Source organism: Perissodus microlepis, chromosome 18 (genome assembly GCF_051167445.1).
Source record: "Perissodus microlepis isolate ML-2025 ecotype Zambia chromosome 18, ASM5116744v1, whole genome shotgun sequence".
Classification (NCBI taxonomy): Eukaryota; Metazoa; Chordata; class Actinopteri; order Cichliformes; family Cichlidae; genus Perissodus; species Perissodus microlepis.
Window position 1 is genome coordinate 26,914,819 of NC_140478.1, and position 22,988 is coordinate 26,937,806.

At 39.9% G+C, this 22,988-nt stretch overlaps 2 protein-coding genes across 3 annotated transcripts in view; both read left to right on the top strand.

Moving 5' to 3' along the window:
• The window catches only part of svilb (supervillin b), a 46,354-nt gene extending 45,116 nt beyond the window's left edge, over window positions 1-1,238 (top strand). For both annotated transcript variants that reach the window (XM_084911913.1, XM_084911912.1), the window contains one exon: window positions 426-1,238. In XM_084911913.1, coding sequence (XP_084768039.1) covers window positions 426-512 — 87 coding nt within the window. In that variant the 3' untranslated portion in view covers window positions 513-1,238. The remainder of the gene's footprint in view (window positions 1-425) is intronic.
• A 1,237-nt stretch (window positions 1,239-2,475) lies between these two features.
• LOC146368049 (acyl-coenzyme A thioesterase 1-like) lies at window positions 2,476-9,314 on the top strand. Its single transcript, XM_084913272.1, has 4 exons — window positions 2,476-2,625; window positions 4,878-5,339; window positions 6,168-6,352; window positions 7,636-9,314. Exons 2-4 carry the CDS (start codon window positions 4,883-4,885, stop codon window positions 8,242-8,244), a joined length of 1,251 nt encoding a protein of 416 aa, XP_084769398.1. The 5' UTR covers window positions 2,476-2,625; window positions 4,878-4,882; the 3' UTR covers window positions 8,245-9,314.
• The last annotated feature ends 13,674 nt before the right edge of the window (window positions 9,315-22,988 follow it).

Below are 22,988 nucleotides of genomic sequence, written 5' to 3' on the forward strand. Positions count from 1 at the left end.
CAAAGGATATCAGGGCACAAGAATTAGGACGCAAAATCAGTCATGTGAATAAACTAACCTTCAGAGTAAAACAGGAAGTAGGAAAAAGGCATACCTACACAAGAAGACTGAAACTAAACATGATAAGAGAGACATTTAAATGTTTCCTGTCTTAGACTTTTATCAAATTATATTTTTTTGGTGCTTTGACAGTCAGTGTTTCATCAAATGCACCTGCTAATAAAACTTAACACATTCAGAGTGTGTTAGTATAAAACAAAGGCTGAATTTTCTCACCGAACAACAATATTGATCACGTTGAACCATTATTAGTTAGAGTTAAATTGCCATCTCTCCTCTCTGAGGCTGTGCTTGGCATTCAATGATGATCCTATCACACTGCCTGTATTCTCTTCTGAAACGTTTGTCTCTTTTTCTGACCCCAGAAAGCTTTGGAGGTGAAGAGAGAGGAATATGAACGTCTGCCAGGGTGGAAGCAAGTGAACTTAAAGAAGGCCAAAGGACTGTTTTAATCGTGTTTTTAATAGGAGTTGGTACGTGAAGAGGTACAAGAGAGGACAGTCGAGAGGGAGATGCGAGAAGAAGCCGCAGAGAGATGAACCTGCTTTTGATCTGATACGAGGAGAATGAGACTGGAGATGCACTCGCCTCGCTTATAGTGATGTTTTACTTCTCAACTTTGTCATTACTTAACAAAATGAAATTCAAGCGGTATAACAAGCAGGTTAAAAAAAAGACACCTGGCTTTGTTGCATACATGGCTTTTATGTGTGTCATAGCACTAAAATCACCGCTTATGGACTCGTCAAAGAAAAAGACTTGGACGCTTGTTGTCAGAGTGCCATGCTGTGGTTGTGTATGTGTGCGACTGTATATAATGTTTGTGTGCAACGTTAATTTGTGTAAAACTGTGTGTAGGTGCGCCTGTGACTTTGTATCTATGTAAAAACGAGTCCTGTCGTGTCAGATGTTGTAAGGAAAGTCGTCACTTCTTCTGTCCACACTGTCTGGATGCTGCCAGGCCTCATAGGTAACTCATATTGCTCAAAACTGCTGAAGTGACCCTGGTTTATTGGGCACCTGAGAGTTTCATTAGGAGAGAAACAGCAGCTTGAAGAATCTGATTGTATAGTGCCTTGCTTTTTGTGTACAGTTTATATACAGAAATTCTAGTCTGCATTTTTAAAGACTTTCTTTGTGATATAAGACATAGTGAATTAAATCACAATAATGCTCAACTCAGAAGTGGAGTCATTTGTGTCCTTGCTGCATACACTTTCATTTCATTGCATCATATCTCCAAAATACAGATTCTATTATGCTATCAGGAAAGAGTGAAGGGGGAAATTATAGCAACTGTTCCAAGTATTTTTACATAACTCAGTTTTTCCTTTTTTTTCCACAATTTTTTTTTCTGGTGGTTGTAATGAACTACTGGACTCTGCCCTCTTCTTTTGATCTAACTTGAAGATTAAAATAAAAAAATTATCATAAAATGTTGTCCCAATTCCAAAGACGCTGTGATGCAGAGTAGAATATAAATAGGAACCGAATGCAATGATTCTATATTTTTTTCACAGCACAGCACAAAAAACATCAAATGTTTGAACTTTGAGGGGGAAAAAATGTCAGTTTAAATTTCCTGGCAGCAACATGTCTCAGAACACTTGGGCCAGTGTAGCATCCCCACTTCTTTTGGAAACTACTGTTAAATGTTTGGGAACAGACCCGTTGCTGTGCTTCTGGGAGAGGAATATTATTGGGACAGTGTATTTTTTGTGTATTTTTTGTTTGATGGTGCAATAAGTCTTTTCAACCTGAAAGGTGAAAGGTCTGCAAGTGCTCCTGAGCACATGCAGTGATTTTCATGACAGAATCAATCATGGAAATCACTGCATGTGCTGCTTGAGGCAGCCTCTCTGAATCTTTTGATGATATTAAGCACTGCAAATAATGAGATAAGCATAGAAAGGCCTTTTTTCAGAAACTGTAAGTTTAATGCAAGTTTATTTTGTGAAAAATCTAACTGATCCTATCAGGACAGCTGAAAAATCTTCTGCTGATAAAAGAAAACGAAAAAAAATTTTTAGTTGCCCAATGTCCGAAGTCTCTGTGGATTAACTATCATTTCAAAATTATTTTTCTATTCTGAGTATCAACTTTTAATTGCAGTGGGGAGAACTTATAGATATTGTTTCTAAGGTTTACTTTGAGATTTGTGTGTTGTGCTGAATAGTGTAAACTAAAGACAATTAAAATGTGGGGTATTATCTCAATATCCGGACATGGGTGTAAAAAATCTGTACTATCCCACACCTGGACGTTTGTTTACCCTAACGCACCTGCTTAGCCCGTGTCAGCCTGTTAGACGGTTTCAGCGCCCTCTGCCGGACATCATTTAGCATTACATTAGCTGGATTCAACAGTTTTACTACTGCAGTCACTCGATAACATTGGTGCTTATTTACCAAAATATATTCCAGCAGAGAGCTGAACAGAACAGAGTCTGCGCAGACTTCGTCATGACGCGCATTGATCGGGAAGGGGTCTGGAGTCTGTGAGAGCGAACAACGTGCTTTAGATTAACCGGATTTAGTAAAACAGTAATTGAATCCATCCGCCTCGGTAAGTTTGATTTTTAAGACAGAGAAGAAAATCTGAAGACATGCAGGCCACTCCCAGTTATGCGTCTGTGCTCAGATGTTTTGAAAGTGTATACAAAATACGCTTCTTCTTTTGCACAGCGAATACCTTCGTCAGAGCTGGCGTGGAGATCTCTGCAGAAGTTTAGCACTATTTAAAGTATAGTTTATTTTCTGGAAGATTTACCCAGATTCTGCAGTATAGTTTCAGACTTAAACTAATTAAAAGTGCGATTTTTTTTAAAAGGGAGCAAGTTTCGACTTTACTGTTTTCCTGCAGAGGTTTGTTTTAGCTTTACTGCGTTTGCGTTACACAGCGTTTAAATTTTGTTGCGCTTCTACCCTAAATTTTTTTTGGTAGTCTTTCTCCTTTGGTGAATTTTGACCTTTACTACAAGCATAATTTCACTAGACTGTAAATTTACTTTGACTATCATCTTGAAGAAAGTCGACTATGATGGCGTTATATGGGAAATTGCGCTTCCCTCTGTTTGTTTCTCGTTTGTTTCAGTATTAAAATGCACGATGCAATCTAATAGTGATAGATAATAGTGTTTTAAAAATATCAAAAATACATTTATGGAAGGTTGTTTCTTTTCTGTTTAACAATAATCACCAACGAAGAAGACGCACTACCACAAAACCTAGGGTAGAAGCGCAAAAATATTTAAACGACCTTTAGCCTAAAAAAACTTGATCTGTCCGCCTGTGTGATTTATTTGAGAGGAGATTGGTTGTTGCATGGACATGATCCAAGGGCATGTCGGAGCACTTGGCGTAGGTTCAACACCTGTTTAACTGATTGTTAATACAAACATCTATTTAGCCATCCAGTGGCCTGCTGAGTTTAAATTGAGCATCAGAATGTAGAAGAGATTTTAATTTGCATTTGCAAAGAGGTCAAAGAACAATGCAGAGCGCAACAACCGTCTGCATGGCTTTTAACAGAAAATAGTAATAGAAAACACAGAATCATTTATAGAAACAAGGTATATACCCGCCGTGATTACAGAATACAATCAGACAAAACAATCTGTGCAGTCGAGTATATCTTGTAATAGAGGATTATATAAAGACGTGATGCTATGGAGCCTTCTATTCAGCCATATCAAATTAAAACAGACAGAATCTTCCACCACAACATATTAAGGATATCCACACTCTTTGACATCATCAGGATCCAAGAACAAACTGCCATCAGTGAGAAAACGATGCTTTAGAACAGCCACTCCCAAAGTCGAGAGTGCTGCAGCCCATTTAAAAAACAGAAAACCTAGCGGGGCCCACCCAATCTGAAATCCTCCCTCTAATTAAAATACAAAAGAAATGTATATGTTTCCTTGAAAACAAAACAAACAAACACAAACAACTCAGGCTATAATTTGCTAATGTTACCCAATCATATGCATAATGTTAAGGCCAGTGTGTGACCCCGCCTGCCACAGGGATACAAATTTAAATACATGAGCAGAAAATTAAGGTCAGAGTAATGAATAATATCACAAACTAACCACCTCGTACTACCAGTTCGAATTCACTTTTTATATAAGTAAATTAACTTGTATGAACATGTAACTACACATACTTCCGAGTAATTCCAAACCGAATTTCTGTTAATACTGTGGTCCACCCGCAGTATCTTTACAGCCCACCAGAGGGCCCCAGCCCACACTTTGGGAATCCCTGCTTTAGAAAATTACTTTGGACGCTAGAATGTAGGGAAAAAATGACCTTTCACATCCTGTAACTATGTGAAAGGTCATCAAAATGCACCTGTGAGAGTTTTCTCCAGTGACTGATCAGAGCAGGAAAAATACCCAGTGTATTAATGCTTGTTTCTTTTTCTCTACATCATTGGCATTAAATTTATGAAGTTTTACTACTGAAAATTTTGATATATCCCAGTAGACAGCTGAAGTAAAATTAATTAGGTTGCTGTTTGTAACAAAGCTGAAATGTAATTTTCAGCCTTTAAAATTTCATGTGGTTAAAAAGTTGTGAGGTTTAAAAAATGCTGGGACATTTAAAAAGTGCCACATTTTGACCTAACACTGTATTCTGGTCTGTAACTCCAGTAATCTACATAGTATGTAGCATTGCGTCCTCAAATATACTGAAGTTAAAAAAAAAAAGATCTGATTCTGATGGTGTCGAGTGGGAAGCATTCCAAGAATGTTTCTTTTTTCATTTGTCCAAATATTGAACATTCATGGAGTTCAGTCTTTGATCTTTCAGAAAAGATGTCCAACCAAGTCAGGCTGAGGCTGCTGCCGAGCACCAGGTGTCTGTTTGATGAGCCCGTTCAGCTGAAAGTGGCCGGGCTGCGGTCAAGGCAGGTGGTCACAATCAAAGCCACATCAACCGACGAGAGAGAAGTGGTGTTCGGTTCTTCAGCCACTTACAGAGCAGATGATGGCGGAGAGGTCGACCTGAACCGAGACCCCTCACTCAACGGGAGCTACGTTGGAGTGCAGCCCATGGGTCTGCTGCAGTCACTGAAGGCAGACACTTTGCACAAGTACTTCTTCAAGAACAAAGCTCTGAACCCTCACGTGGTGAAGTTTTCTGTGCATGAGCAGGAGGCGGATGGCAGGATACTGGCAGAAGAGACAAACGAGAGGTTTTTGATGGGAGATGGGGTCAGTCGGGACCCAATCAAAGAAGGGAACATACGAGGAGTCTTGTTTACACCCCCAGGTACTGTATGTGGTTTTCCACTTAGAAGTATTCACTATCATTACAGCGGGCCCCCCCTTTTTTTTAACAGGTGGCGAAGGTATATTTTCTGCAAAGGGTACATCACTTTTCTTGATTCACTTTCAATTCAATTTTATTTATATAGCGCCAAATCACAACAACAGTTGCCTCAAAGTATTTATATTGTAAGGCAGACCCTACAATAATACATACAGAGAAAAACCCAACAATCAAATGACCCCCTATGAGCAAGAACTTTGGCGACAGTGGGAAGGAAAAACTGCCTTTTAACAGGAAGAAACCTCCAGCAGAACCAGGCTCAGGGAGGGGCGGGGCCGTCTGGGGTGAGAGAAGGAAGACAGGATAGAAGACATGTTGTGGAAGAGAGACAGAGATTAATAACAGATGTCTTGAAAGATGTCTCAGTTCCTAAAATGCATCTGGAGGACAGAGGAGGGGGTGGCTTGTCAGATTAGGTGGCTTGTCATATTAGCTGTAATCATATTTGCACAGCTGTATCCTTTGTAGAAGTACTTATTGTACTACTTTGTGAAGTTATTTAAAAGTATCCTTAAATATAAAAAAAAATGTCTTGAACACCCCTGAGATCATAAAATACAGCACTAATTGGGTTGTAATGAAACTATATGATGAAACTTACACCAAAATCATGATACATGAGTGAAAAACATTTTAATTCATATTTAAACTGGAAAACATAGATGAAGTGTTGAATACGGATCTTTTATTGTAGGGCTTTAGGTTAAAGTTGCACATTATGCATGATTATAACCTACTTACATGAAACTTTTGTTGTCTGTGTTCTAGGAGAAGGTCCGTTCCCTGCTGTGCTGGATCTGGGCACCTTCATGTCTGAGAAAAGAGCCTGTTTGCTGGCCAACAAAGGGTTTCTGGTCCTCACGATTGCTGTGTTCAGTGACAGACAAAATATGAAAGAGATACATCTGGACCCCTTTAAAGAAGCCGTGGATTTCTTACGCCACCACCCCAAGGTGGGTCCAGTGGGTGACATTTAAGCCAGCAGCGTAACATTACAAGAACCCGCGTAACATTACAAGAACCCATGTAACTGTGTGTTCAGACCGAATGTGAAGCAAATTTTTTTGGGGGGGGAAATGATTGTATGCGTAGTCTGTGAAATGCAGTGAACTGGTTAAAAATCAGTCAGGTTTGAAGAATTGCTTGGCAAAAAGTGAGATACTGCTTTAGGGAGTCCTAGTTATGTGTAGTTACGAGTAGGGATGGGTATCGTTTAGGTTTTATCCGATACCGGTGCCAAACCGGTACTTTTGAAATGGTGCCGGTGCTTAAACGGTGCTCAAACCGGTGCTTAAAGAATGGAGAACACAAAATTGGTCCAAAAACCTCTCATGTTCAGCTGTTTTTTTGTAAAAAGATAACAATGTTAGCCTTTTCTGCAGCTATGGGGCATATATGGTATCGCTCTTGGCTGGAAGCAGTGCTTAAACAATGGAAAAAACACAAACTTTGTCCAAAAACCTCTCATGTTTAACTGTTTCCCACTTTTTCTTTGGTCATTTTAGCCTTTTTGGCCAGGGTGAAGGGAGTATCTGCCATCAAACAAGAAGACAGCCGCATGTAGCTATGATGATGTTTGCTAGTTCACCTTACATGCATTAATGTAATAACGTGGTTAGCCTACTCAACGTAAATTACACACGAACAACATTAAGCTACTCACGCAGAGAAGAACGGCTGCTGCTGCTATCAAATACGGCGTATTTCTCGGCTTTTAAAAAAAACGCTATGCATCGCCAGGTGTTTCATCAGATTCGAGGTGTTAGCTACTTTGCACAGTATCAGCTTAAAGCACTTGTTGCAGGCTGCTGAGTTTGCATCTTTTGCTGTGAAGTACAGCCAGACTTTGACTGCTTCGCCTTGGGCATTTTTAATCTGTTGCTCTGCTCTAAAAGAACGTACGTACCTGGACCCGCCTACTATCCTCGGAAACGTAAAATGATTGGCTAGAATCTAAAGTGTATCACAGCTCAGGAAAAAAAAGCACCGAAATAAAGCTCCGAAATGTGCGCTGCTTTTCGGTCTGGTTACTACCGTTTATGTCAGAACCGGTGCCATGATGGCACCGGATACCGGTACCCATCCCTAGTTACGAGTTATGTGGCAGAACACCCTTTTTTTCTTTAAACTGTTCCAGTTTAAATGCCCAGCAGGTCACAACTTTTAATACTTTGGAATTGCCAGTTTCTGAGCTCTGTGTGTGTTTATCACCTTTAATCTGTGTGTCATTTCACAGGCGGGCAGTAAAGGAGTCGGCATAATATCAAGATCAAAGGGAACGGATATCGCGCTCTCTCTTGCTGCATTCGTGCCCGGTGTGGAGGCCTTAGTTTGGATCAATGGCACCAGTGCCAGTGTGGGCATTCCCCTCTACTACAAGAAACAGCAGATCCTCTCACCCTTAATGTTTGACTTCAGCAAGGTGATTACCACCAAGTCTGGAGCAAACCTTATCAAGTATGCTCTTGAAGATCCCCTGGAAGAGAAGAACAAAGGAAGCCTCGTCCCCATTGAACGAGCCAAGAGCCAGTTCCTCTTTGTGGCTGCAGAGGATGACCTCAACTGGGACAGCAAGGCCTACATGGACGAGATGGTGGAGAGACTGAAGCGTCATGGGAAGGAGAACTTTGAGACTGTTTTTTATCCTGGAGCTGGACATTTGCTGGAGCCACCCTATGGACCCTTCTGTTCCTCTGCTTTACATGGGATGCTTAGCTTCTCAGTGGTGTGGGGAGGGGAGCCCAGGGCCCACGCAGCAGCAGAGATCCACCTGTGGAAGAAGATCCAGGAGTTCTTTAGAACTCACCTGAGTTGTGATGCTGCACAGACTAAAGCCAATTTATAAACAGGATTTGAAAGATAAAACAAAAAAACAACAACTATTGAATATATTATTTTATTTGCTTGTGAATATTTTCCGTTCTGTCTTTGAATGCATTTCATGTTTGATTTTAATATCAGAATACTTTAATAATTCCTCAGGAAATTATGTGGGTTACAGTTACTCCAGGACAACAGTAAATGGCCTGTATTTGTATAGCGCTTTTCTAGTCCCTAAGGACCCCAAAGCGCTTTACACATCCAGTCATTCACCCATTCACACACACATTCACACACTGGTGATGGCAAGCTACACTGTAGCCACAGCCACCCTGGGGCGCACTGACAGAGGCAGTAACTTCTTCCTCACCTCTTCAAGCTCTTCTGACTGCTGCTGAGCTCCAAAGCTTTTTACCTGCTTGGAATTTGTGTTGACTGAATACATAAATACATAAATCAAGTTTAATACAACGGCAGCAAAGATTAAAAGAAAGATTTGTGTTCAGCCTGTGAGTGACCATCCTACAGCTATCTGGGTGAGGTCACTACCAGAAAACAGCAAGGAAGGAGACCAAAGACGCCACCTGGGAGATATCGCTACAGAATACATGTTACAATACAAATGCGAACACACACACACACAGGAACAAAAGGTTAAACCATACAAGACCAACTCCAAGTTAAAGAACTGCATTATTATAGCACATTTCTAAAGTATATTTCACTACCACAGTAGTACAAGGATGAAAATGGCAGCACAGAAAACTAGCACATTACTCATCAATGCTGCTCTTTTTTATGATAAATAACAATGTATTTTAAAATAATGATGTATTGAAAAACAAGACAAATTAAGTGTAAAAACCTTTGACTTGTAGTTGTGAAAGTATTTGCACCACTATCAACTACAGCAGACTCCAAATGCGATTTTGTCATCCTTTAATAGGTAGAAAATGGAGAAATTAAAGTAGAAATGACTAAGTCCTACATTTGTGAGTGTTAAACAAATGTATTCCTGCTTCAGCATGTAACTGTAATGACAGATTAACTGCTAACAGACATTATCTTTTTATTAAACTCAAGAATTAAACATAATTGAATTTATGACTGTTTTATAGGTTCACCTAATTTGTTTACCAATCTAATGTCAGTCGTCTCAACTCTGTATTGTCTTTGGTTGCTAGACTAACAAGCCAATCCAAATCACTCTTTTCTGCTTTGGGGCAGGACGAGTGGTAAAGGTTCAGGTGAACCTGTGGGACCTGACACAGAAGCTAAGTCCTAAGAATTAGTGATGGGAATTCTAGCTCTTTTTAGAGAACCGGCTCTTTCAGCTCGGCTCACTAAAAAGAGACGGCTCTTTCGGCTCCCAGACGGCTTTTCAGGTTGTTTTGTTGCTTTAATTAATTTATTATTACCAACAATATAAAATTATGCACAAAAGGAATTACTAATGTAAAAAAAAAGTGGTTTTATTTATGTATGTTTATATATAAATATATACAGTGGCCCCTAGAGATAAAGCCCGTACAAACTCCAAAAAGCACGTACAAATTCTAAAGGACGTAGAAACTCCAAAACACATTTCTAGCGTTAACTGAACTTCCAAAACAGAGCTACCTAGATCACTTAAATTACACAATTGAAAGCATATGTGTATTGTTTGTGTATTTATACACAGGCACTCATATATATTCAAATAATTTAAAAAAAAATGTTCATTTACCTGTTACTACCACACACCAAATCCGGCCGTTGGTACTTCGTGGCTTGTGTAGCCACTAGGTAACAAAAGCTCAACACTGCCCCTAGCATCCTGGAGCACTTCTGTTTTGTACGTGCTTCAGAGTTTTGGAGTTTTTAGGTGTTTTGGAGTTTGTACATGCTTCGGGGTTTGTACTTGTTTTGGAGTTCGTACGTGTTTTGGAGTTTGTACGTGCTTTGTCTCTAGGGGCCACTGTAAATATACTTTTATTTATTCACTCCACATAAAATGTAATAAATATAATACATATAATACAAAAACCAACTATTCACAGTTCAACTTTTAACTATTTAAATTGTCAGCTTTTTCCTTTTAAACAAATTTAAAGTGAAACAACACAAAACACTGCAAACCACAACACAATTAAATATAGAAAAATTAAGACGGACTTTTGCGAGATCTCGCAAAACAAACTCGGGATCTCGCAAAAGTTGAATTCCAACAATGGCGGCAGCTACTTAGTTGTAATGTTACTCTTTCTGGGTCACAAAATACACTTTTAAGATATTTTGAGGCGTGAATGTAGTTGTGTAAACGTCAGGTATCTGCTCGGTTTACAAGACATCACATATTTGCAAAAGTGCTCCGACGTTTTCGGAGATCTGACACCCACCATCTCATGCCACAGCTGGCACGCGAAAGGTTAACTGTTGGCACAACCATAGCTGGACTGGCCATCAGGTATACCGGACATTTGCCCGGGCTGATGATTTTTTTTCTTGGAACGGCATAAACAATGAAAGGTGGTGGATTGGCCAGATGCTGGCCGATGTGTAAAAATAAGTCAGTTGTTTGGTGGCTTCCACAGAGGCCAGTGGGTGGATGAGGGAGGGGAGGCAGGAGGAGGAGAGACCCGAGGCGGCCGCCGTCCGAGTGTCAGGTGAACTGAACTTCAGGTAAGAAGTTATGACCTGCAGTCCTGCTGGGTCAGATATAAACCAAGTTTAGGTGTAGTTTATTTTTGTTGTGCTGACTTTTTATATTTTACAGTCAGTTACAATAACTCGTACTGCGTACTAGCTAGCATGACAGAGTTTCTATACAGCTGGGTGGGTGCTATGATGTTACTGATAGTGAACTTTATGTCACAACTGGGGCAGCAGTCGTGTGATGAATAAATGAGGACCCAAGATGCAGACGGTGATGGAGATGTGAGTGGAGGTTTATTTACAGTGAAAATTACAGAAGTGAGGGCAGGACTGAACATAAACCTAAACTGGGTGAAACTAACAAACAAACCTGGAACATAAGGTCAGCGGGAGAAACTCAGAGATGGCAGATGAGGACGGCAGAACAGGGAGACGCAGAGAAACATAGGGAATGAACACAGACGATGCAACGAGGAGCACAGGCAGACACGCAGTATAAATACACACACCAGGTAATTAGGAAATGGCAGACAGGCGGGGACACAGCTGGAACTAATGGACATAACGAGACACAAACCTACAAAGTAAAACAGGAAACACACAGACTGTTTTACACAACCAACTGGGGACACGAACAGAACACAGAGGAGAGACACACAACTCAAACCCTAAGAACAAATACAAAATCAGAATAAACTAGAAAAATGATAATAATAAACTTAAAGCGCTGGGTCACCGACCCAGTACCATGACACTTTATTTTATTCATAAAGTTAGTCAGTAGAGTTGCCAACTTTCCCCCCAAAAACGGAATCGTCCCGTATTCAGAGAAAATATTACACGTTTCGCTGAAAAGGAACACAGTTTGTCCCGTACTTCAGCTAGAATGAAAAAGACACAAAGCTGGATTTATTCTGCGTCTTTACGCTGCAGCTGCCTCTTCTTCTCAAATTCTCTCCCCCTCCCTCTCCTGTTGCTACTTCAATCATGAAACTGATCAATGATCAGCTGATCGGCTTGTCTCTCGTTTATCTCCAACTTTGCACCAGAAAGAGGAAACCAGCGGATGTTGCGCTAAACAACAGCGGTACGTTTAAGCTTGATCAGCTGTTGTTAGAATGTATTTAATATTAATTTCTAGTATCAGCTGATGTTTGCTGGAGCCACAGCTGTAAAAGCTGCTGGTCATGATATCGGTTTGAATATCTGGTGAGAGGGAAACATGAAGATGAAACCAGGAGATGTCCTTACTGAATCATCAGAGCTGAGCAGGTGATGGAGAAACAGGTTTAACTTTTAGGTCACATGAATGAGTTGAAGGGGAGTTATGAACTGTTTCTGAGAGACAAATAACACCAGGATACTTTTCTAAGTAGCTGACAGCTGGTAACTGTGCAGGGGCGGGTCTAGCAAAGTTTTGCCAGGGGGACAGGTAGGGCATTAACAGGGAAAGGGGGGCACAAAGAAATACTTTTGTTTCTTATTCTCATTTAAAATGTCTCGCTTTTAATAAATAATTATCAGAATCTTACAACCAAAGTTTTTATCTGATGTAACATGTATAGAAATCATACATATACCAACAAGACAGTGTGCATCACTGTCACAAAAGTTTTTTGTTTTTTTTTCATTTACAGGCTTTATTACGGTGGCCCTGAGAGGCCAAACGGACTGCAACTTCAGAAAAGCAAAAAGAAAAATGCTGCAAAAAGAAAAACACTTGCAAAAAGAAAAACGCTGCAAAAAGAAAAACGCTGCAAAAAGAAAAACGCTGCAAAAGCACACACAACACAACAGAAATGTTTCTGGGTAGACAATAACCGGACGGACCAGTTGCACGAACCAAAACATGCTAACAAGTGTACTGGGACTGGGAGACACTTCAAAGAAGTGGAAGCGGAGCGGCCAAAGAGTAAACTTTCAAAAGTAAGTTCTGAATATTATGTCACTTATTTATGTGCAAATGTTTAATAATGAAGAACATTAAAACATTACTGTTGCAAATAGGGCTGCTCGATTATGGCAAAAATGATAATCATGATTATTTTCACTGAAATTGAGATCTCGATTATTTGACGATATACCCCGCTAGAGCTTATATTATTTTTTTTTACATGCTGTAGTGCCATTTTTGGGAGCATTTCAAGTTGCTATACATCAATACAACTGTTATAGCCCATATTTTAATAATATGTATGCATTAAGTCCATAGTAATTACATTAATTGCAAAAAAGTGCAATAAACTACAAAAAAATTGAAAATTGTTTTTGTTTTTTTTTTACATATATTTCTACTTTAAAATTTAAGAGGCATTTAAGAGGCTTATCCCTCAAAACTTTAAATACAAAAAAGTTGCAAAAAATAGTTTCCCACCACAGGAAATTTATTTTGAGTGTCTTCATAGTTTTATTTTGGAGATACAGCAATTTTTATATACTGCAGGAAAAACAAAAAACAATCCTATGATGCAAATTTGCAAAGAAAACAGCATGTGCATCAAAATAAACTATTTCCAGCAGTGCAATTTGAGTTCTAAGCATTCCAGAAACTATTCAGAAAAGTATAGAGTCAAACATGACTTATAAAAACACCAGTATAGCGTTTTAAGGCCTACAAGTAAAAAACTACATTTTCCGCGAAATGACGTCACTTCCGGTTTCGGACAGGAAATGGCGGACATGCGATAGTTCGCGTTGACGTCTCGAGACAGAATTCACAATGCGTTTTCGGGACTTTCAGGTGTATGGACCAATGTTTTCTTTTCTGATCAAACCAGAAAGCTTTAATGAGCAGCTGGATTTGTCTCACATTAACTGGCTGAGTTAATGCCAGTTAATGTGACATTGAAATGCAGCTGATTGAAATAAAAACCTTGACTGTGGGGGTCAGAGTTTGCAGAACTACGAACGGAGCTGGAATCCACAGCTGTGCGTGTTCATGGAGCTTGCATTTTCACCTGCTGGACATCACTACCTGACCTTATTGAGGCCTTATTGACAGTATTTGGCTCTACATATCTGTGTGAGCAGAGTTTCTCTCACACGAAGAGTGTCCTCGGGTAGCTGTCTGAATGCTGGACACTCGGAGACCTGTGTCTCTGAGTGGGAGACCAGAGATCACATTAACATGTGTATTAACAAACATGCCATATTGGCCCAGTTCATTTTTCTTATCATTGTTGTGAGGAGAACATAAATACCATGTGCATTTCTGTTGTATAGTTCATTTGCTGTTATGGAGTTCTTGTTATGGATAAAAAGTGTATTTTTTTTTTTGTTTCAAAATAGCTGATAGCTAGTCGCTGATAGCTGCCAACATCTGCGAAAAAATATAATTCTATAAAGTTGTTCTATAAAATGTGTAACTGTTAATATAGAGCGTTATTAAATTTATTGCTAATGCGGTCATATGGCACATTGACGTCTGAGGAAATTTTAGATGGCACTCGTCAACAGAAAGGTTGCCTACCCCTGTTCTAGTCTGTTTCTGTTACTGTTATTTATACTGGAGCAACTGTAACCCACAAACTTTCCTTAGGGATTAACAAAGTATGCTGATTCTGATTGTACATGTCCAAAGCATTGCAGCCTTGCCTCCTTAACTTTGTCTCCGAAACACTTAACCTTCACAGTCCCTCTGATGTAATCATTATTAATCTTATTCATTCTAGTCACTTCGAGTGAAAATCTCAGCATGTTAAACTCCTCACCTCTTTTTATCAGTGCCACTGTCTCAGAACCATACCTGATAGCAGGTTTCACTGTCCTCATGTAAACGTTATCTTTCACTCTTGCTTTTGTCCTTTGTCCACAAATCACACCTATTAGTGAGTTAATCAATAACAGGTGCTTTTACTGAGTGATGCTGATTTTTGTTTTGTAACCATGGTTGAACTTGTTAGTAAGTTGATTATTATTACAGTATATGTTGTCTTTTATGGTGGTGCCACGTATTGCAATTGAAAGCCTGTAAGTGAGCCTGTAAAGAAAAATGAGTCATCCATTTATATTTTTTTCGATGTCTACGTAGAGAGTTTATCTTTAACCACATCAGTAATGAATAACTAACTGGGCTATGTGTGTGGGGTCAGTAGCACTTCAACTGTTAGAGTGACCTGGTCAAGGTAAATCCTCAGTAAATAAGAGCGCTACTGAGGGCAGTTATGTGTCTCATACTTTAACTGTGATCAAGTTTGTTTCATGACATAACCCCCGAGGAAGCGTTCTGGCTGTTTTTCCAAAAATGTTTTGTCTTTTTTCTTTTTTCTTTTTTTTTTTTTTTACTATTTTTGAAGTTGCATTTCCAGTGGTCTTTTTATATATTATGTGACTACAGTGGTTTACTGTAACAGTTTAGAGAGCTCCAGTTTTTTACACAGCTCTTTCCTTTGTTTAGTTTTTTTGACTTTTTCATTTTTTGTTTTTCTTTGGATCATCTTCCGGACTTTTGCCTCCTTTTCAGGGACTCAACAACCCTCTATTGCTTATTTGCAGTCAGCTTCTGTTAACACTTGTGTCCTTTTAAGTCTTATTAAAATTACTTTTATTTCATTTCGACTGTGCATTGATGTCCTTGGATTATCTCTTCTCTCCTAATCTTATTGTCAGGTGTTTAGGTTTAATGTATGGAACGCCAGGACTGCCATAATAAATTAATTAAATACACCATTAAATAATTAATTAAATGTGGCAATAATTAATTAAAATTGGAATTAATTAATTAAATAAATAGTTATGACATATGTAAGTAATTAATTATTGACACATTTAATTAATTATTTATGTATTTCACATTTTAATTAATTATTGACACATTTAATTAATTATTTAATGATATATTTATTTATTTCATTTTGGCAGTCCTGGCGCCTGGCTCTCATCTTGAATTAATTTTATCTGTCAGCCTCACCCATCAAACCCAGGGGGCGGGGTTAACACTGATCGAGTCAAAACCATTGCTTTGGCCTGGTGGCCATTGTTTTTAGCACACAACAACCGGCATGTGGAAACTAACAGAACTGAACTTTGAAAAACCCTGTTTGTGTGTCACCAAATACAGTTTTAATATTTTTTTAGCCGAGAATGTAGTGGTTTAATCTTCATATGTCTGGTCGGTTTGTCAAGATACAGCCTCTTTGCAAAAGTGCTTCGATGATTTCGGAGATGTCTGCCCAGTCTCACGGCAAAGCGTGGGATAGACCCGCTCGCCTCGCAAGCAATCGAGCTGTTATTACCACCGACAAAGCACAGGCCCCGGTACACAGCTGTAATAACCCGCGCTGATACTGACTTCTTTTACTGAGGTTATATTTATCGGGGTTTTATTTCCTTTTGTTCTTATGTGTCCTACGTGTTTCAGTCGCCCATTCTGAATTATAACTAACATTAAAAACATGTTTAAGGAGGAGAGAGAGCAAATAAATTCGATTAACAGCTGATCTTTGGGTTTTTGTTCAGTAATCAGCGTGACCTGTGTATAAACGGATAAAAGAGATAACGTTGGTGTTTCCGTCATGTAGTAACTGCTGGCTTTAACTGTACAAAGGTTGTTCGACACTATGAAACACATACAGACTTCATGATGTTCGGCTAATATTTTTATTGTGAATATTATTCATGAGGGTAAACGGCCCTGTACACCACGGAGCAAGATCAGCATATCCACGATATCTTCAGCTCTCTGAGTTAACCCAGAGTTGCAGTCATCTGTCATCTACGAATATGTCACGGGTCATATCAATATGATTTTACAGAAAAGCATCCTTAATACTGCCAACTATTCCAGAGACGTGAAAATCTACAGCATAAATATGGGGCGCCGTTTGTAAAGTGAAACATGCTGAAATTAACGGCAACATTTTTCCACATTTAGCTCAAAACAAGTTATTTTTTTACAACATTTAGTAAAATATTTGTAACTTTTCATATTTAAAACAGAATTTTAAATGTTAAATCTAAATGTTAAATATTCAATCTAAATGTTAAATCTAAATATTATATTTAAATCTAAATGTTAAATCTAAATGTTAAATCTAAATTCTAAATGTTAAATGTTAAATCTAAATGTTTAGGCTAACATGCAAATTTATTGCACGGATCAGCGGAAATACCAAAATAAAAGCTTTCCGAAAACCTCCGGTGCAAAAGTGTGCCGGTAGTGGTCAGACACGTTCTCACTCCCTAAGCGTAATAATTTTCGCTAGATGACAAATTGTCAACATTTTATGCTTTCGGGTACCCAACACGTTCCTAAATGACGGCATCGGAAAAAGGAGAGCACATGAGAACCGTTTGGACTCAATCTACACATGTTCGTTCATTTTCTAAAAATCGCTTTGGAAAACACTATTTTATGTCATTTAACTGCTAGTAAAGGTTAGGAATAAGGTTATAGTTAGGGATAAGGTTAGGTTTAGGGCTGGAACACATGGCTGGAACGTCTATTATGGCGGGACCGTCATTCCACTGGAATTCAGCCATAACCCGGCACGGACCATGAGAAAGCACGTCCGGCGATTTAGCTGAAAACATCGGAAGATCCGTTTTGTCGGCCATCCAAAGGTTCAGCAGTAGTGCACTCTTAGCAGCTGCAGTCTCCACTTCACAATCGCTGCAGCACATGTCCAGCAAAATCGCTGGACATGCTCATAGGCAAGAAGTGAAGCAGCACATGGCGGGGAGAAGTGAGCGGGAGAGCAGACACAATTTTGCACCGGAGGTTTTCGGGAAGCTTTTATTTTGGTATTTCCGTTGATCCGTACAATAAATTTGCATATTAGCCTAAACATTTAGATTTAACATTTAGCATTTAGATTTAACTTTTAACATTTAGATTTAACTTTTAGATTTAAGATTTAACTTTTAGATTTAATATTTAACATTTGATGAAAAGTTACAAATATTTTACTAAATGTTGTAAAAAATTACTCGAAAAAACATGTTTTGTAAGGTTTTGAGCTAAATGTGGAAAAATGTTGACGTTAATTTCAGCATGTTTCACTTTACAAACGGCGCCCCATACATAAAGACCAAAAATATAGCAGTCTAACGCAACACTGTAACAGAGATGAACCCTCAGTTTGTCGCAGATCAAAGTGGAATGAAAGTGATTGGTTGAACAGGTGTTCATGATCTGTGTTATCTGCATTTTCATCAGTGTGAGAGACTCAGCAGCAGATTAGAATAACAGTTATACATTTAATAAATTACCAAATGAATACACGCAAGAAACGAGCAAATCTGTTCCGACAATTTGAGTTTGTATTCCCTCCGCTGCAGACTCGCTGCTGTTTAAATGTTTGAGAGGAAGATTAGATATAAAGCAAACGTCAAACATAGACTCAGTCTGCGTTCACATTTGATATGAGGCCAGCACGTATAGTGGCTGTGTCCTGTTTTAAGATCATACATGTAAAATTGTTGTCTGACCTCCGTCGATCCAGCCGCTCAGAGTCCGTGGTTACCATGGTTACTGCATAAGCAGCTATAATGTTAACAGCTGGCACTGAGGAAACCTACCGGCAGCATGAGTGTTTATGTTTTTCATTGCAAAAGAACCGTCTGAATGGTTAACTGAAGTTAACTTGGATAAATTATAGTTAAGGAGTATCACAGATAACGCCCATGTGAGCTGTGTGACTGTTCACCGCTACACTGAAATCAGTAGGCTATTACTGAAATACACGTGCTATATCATAAACTATGATATAAATAGGGAGGTCCTACTAACATGTTTAGTTTTAAAGGACACCTTCCTGCCTTTAGTCTCATTCATGAGCAGTATTAGTTTTCTTCTAACATCCAGAAGTCTGCACGATGTGTTTCATAGTTTGTAACAAACCTTTGACAGTTAAACATAACATGACCGAAAAAGCAAAAAAAAGAGTGAGAGAAAAAATCACACAAATTATATGTTAACCCCTGTAGCAGTCCCTCGGACCAAGGAAGAAATAGAGAGAGCCTCGACGGGTGCAGTAATTTTTACTTTGAGATTCATTCAGAATCTAACAGTGCTGAGGTGCGCCAATGCACCGTGAAAACTAAACAGAAACACAAAATACATTTTCTTAGACGCTTATTACAAATATGAACTCAAATAAAGCAGAAAATACAACAAAATATCAATTAAGCAAACAAATACAACTTAAAACGTGTACCTCGCTCCGCATTCCAAGGGCTGCAAATTGTTAATTTCGCTAGAGTCCGGTATCACGCTGCTTCACGCTTCATTGAGAGCTGCCTACTGGGACATGTGCGCCACAAAACCGGTCTGAGCTGGAAGTGCAGCTTGCCGCTAACTAAGCAACAGAGCCCTCTACTGGACACTACGCGTAGCTGTTCAGGCTTAGATCAATAAACAAAACTGGACCTTTACACTCCCACCAAATCATGTATAACAAACAACATTCTTTACATGATTTCCAGCTTTAACATATGGACATTACTACAAGAACGAACACAATTTCAAATACATCATCAATAAACTTTTGCAAAAATACGCCTGATGTGACAGTATTGATTGAAACATCAATTAGTTATTTTCTAATAGAACTACAAGCTTTTGAACAGGTCGCTCAACTACGTGAGGTTTGTGTGCTGTTCCCTGCTTCTTTATTAAGCCTCGATCGCCAACTTGAAGCTTGACTCTGCGGACCAAACCGTCATCTTCTTCTGGTGCTTCAACCACTCGAGCCAGTTGCCACTGATTTCTGGGAAGCATGTCTTCTTTGATAATGACTATGTCATTGACTTTAAGATTTCGACGTGGTACGTGCCATTTCTGTCTCGTAGATATGTTCAGAAGGTACTCTCTTTTCCATCTACTCCAAAACTGCTCAGTGAGATACTGGACTCTGCGCCAACGTTTCCTTGCATACAAGTCCTCTTTCACAAACTTTCCTGGTGGAGGCAGTGCAACCTTTGATTTCATCAATATTAGGTGATTTGGAGTTAGAGGTTCAGGAGATTTAGGATCACTGATTCCATCGACGCTCAGTGGTCGGCCATTAACGATAAACATCGCCTCATAGAATAGAGTTCTTAGAGAGCTGTCATCCAGCCTGCCTTGGCATTGAGCAATGGTGGCATTGAGAACATTGCGGATGGTTCGAATCTGTCGTTCCCACACACCTCCGGCATGGCTAGCAGATGGGGCATTGAAGACGAACTCACACTGTTTATTGGCAAGGAATGCTTCTAAGGCATCTGTGTCACATTGTTTAAGAGACTCTCTTAGCTCATTTTTGGCTCCAATAAAGTTTGTACCCTGGTCACTGTACAACTTACAAACAGCTCCTCTTAAGCTGATGAAACATCTCAGAGCGTTGATGAAAGAGTCAGTAGAAAGATCCTCAAGCATCTCAATGTGGACTGCACGTGCGGAAAGACATGTAAAGAGGAGTCCGTATCTTTTATGCTCTTTGCGACCTTGTTTTGTGACAAATGGTCCGAAACAGTCCATTCCACAATACACGAAAGGATCTGAGATTTCAACTCGTTCCTTTGGAAGTTCAGACATGCGTTGTTCTTCTGGTGAACGTCTTAGTTTTCGACATTGAACACATTTGCTTATTAGTTTTGCAACTTCCTTGCTCCCACCAATCACCCAAAATCCGTTCGATCTGATTTCCATGAGAGTTTGGCTTCTACCTTGATGACAAATCTGTGCATGAAAATGAGCAATGATCAACTTTGTAATGTGATGGTCTTTCGGGAGGATGATGGGGTGCTTAAGTCCCTGACAGAGTGTTGACTTCTTCAGTCTTCCTCCAACACGGAGAAGTCCTTGATCTAGTACTGGATCTACTCCAAAGAGGGGACTTGAACTCGGAAGGTTATCTCCCACCTTCAACACTTCCATCTCTTGAGAAAAGGCCTGCTGCTGAAGGAGCTTTATTATTGTGTCAGCAGCTGTTTTCCGTTCATCTACTGTTACAAAGTTTCCATACTGGGCTTTGCTGGATCTCAATCTTTTTATCCTTGCAACCATTTTAAGGAGCATTGACCAGCTTGAAAACCTTGACAAACGGCTGAGGATATTGTCTTGTTCACTTGTTTGAGTTGTGAGAGCTTTGACTGCTTTGACTTCTGGATCCCCTACTAACAACACAGCTGAGGGGCTGGGTGCATATGAAATGTCATGTTCCCACAGAAACTTTGGACCAGACAACCAACATGTTGACATGATTTCTGATGCACTGAGCCCTCTAGAGGCGTAATCTGCAGGATTCTGAGCTGTGTCAATGTAGTGCCACTGTTTGGGATCTGTAGTTTGCCTAATTAACTGAACACGGTTGGCAACGAAGACGTGGAACCATTGTGCCTCATTGTTAATATAGGCTAAGACTACTTGGGAGTCAGTCCAAAAGAACTCTTCATTAATACACATCTGAAGCTCTGCTTTTAGCATGCTGCTCATTCTGGCTGATGTGACTGCGGCTGAGAGTTCTAATCGTGGGATACTTGTGACCTTGGTAGGTGCGACTCTTGACTTAGCCATAACAAGACTACAATGGACCTTCTCGTTGCTGAGGTACCTAATATAGGAGCATGCACCATATCCTAAATCACTAGCATCACAAAAGTGGTGCAGTTCCACCTTTACAATGTCTGTTAGTTCCGGTGGGTGGTAACATCTAGGCACTGCAACCGATTTTAGTCTTTCCAACCCATCTTTCCAGTCCTCCCACCGTGAACGTAAGTTGTCAGGAAGGGGGTCATCCCATTCAGTGCCTCTGCGACACAGTTCCTGTAGGATACCTTTGCCTCTTAAGGTGAAGGGCGCTACGAACCCTAGTGGGTCGTACAGGGATGAGATCACTGACAGTATGCTCCGGCGAGTAGGAGGTTGGTCCTTAGTGTTTATTTTGAAACTGAAAGTGTCATTTTTGATTGACCACTGGATGCCGAGCACATGGCCTTCAGCTGTTGTGTCAGGTTTGAGATCGAGCGGTTCTGTGGTGTCTACTCTGTCTGAGGATTCCAGCTGGGAAAGCGCATCACTTTGGTTTGAGTTGAACTTGTGCAGATGTAGACCGCCAAGTCTACAAAGTGCTTGTGTTTCGGTGATGAGTTCTTGTGCCTCTTTAACTGATGGGACACTAGTTAGACCATCGTCTACATAAAAGTTCTGTTCAACAAACTCTGAGGCCTTAGGATAGTCTGCTCTGTACTGTTGTGCTAAATATTTCAGGCCGAAATTAGCACATCCAGGGGATGAACTGGCACCGAATAGATGTACAGCCATTCTGTACTCTCTGGGTTCTTTGTCTAATTGTCCATCCTGCCACCACAGAAATCTCAGATAGTTGCGCATGTCTGGACAAACAGAGAACTGGTGGAAGATTCTCTCGATATCACAGATTATGGCTACATTTTCCTTTCTGAAACGACAGAGTACCCCCACCAATGAGTTGATCATATCTGGACCTGTGAGAAGAGTGTCGTTTAATGAGACACCGAGAAATTTTGCTGAACAGTCAAAGATGACTCTTAGCTTGGCTGGTTTTTTCGGGTGATATACCCCATGGTGTGGGATGTACCATGCAGTCTTGCCTTCAGACAAAGGAGGGGCTAATTCTGCATCACCACTGCTGATAATGTCTCTCATAAAGGAACAGTAATGTTCATGATACTGTTTATCAGCCTTTAGCCTTTTCTTCAGGTGTTGCAGTCGGACTGTGGCTAGCTTCTTATTGTTGGGAAGCGCTGGTGGATCATTGCCCTTGAAGGGAAGCGGCATCTCATAGTGCCCATCTGGTCTTTGTTTTATTGTATCACTGAGGATTTGTATGAAGCGAACATCATCCTGTGATACATACTTATCCTCATAGTTTCTCTCATTAAAGTCAGTCTCTAGGACTTTGAGTACATCTGTGGCTGATGGCATGGGCATTTCTTTGACTGTGATCCTGTGCACGTAACTCTGGTTACCTTCTCTGTCTAGGTGAGGATTACCAGAACCAATAATACTCCATCCTAGTAGGGTTCTTTGTGCGAAAGGTTCGTTTATTTTGCCTGTGACGATCTCTAAGGGGGCTAGTGCTGATGGGCAGTCATAACCAATCAATAGACCTACTTCACAGTTCTGCAATGGCTGTAACTTGTTAGCTAAGCCTTCAAGGTGTGGCCACTGAA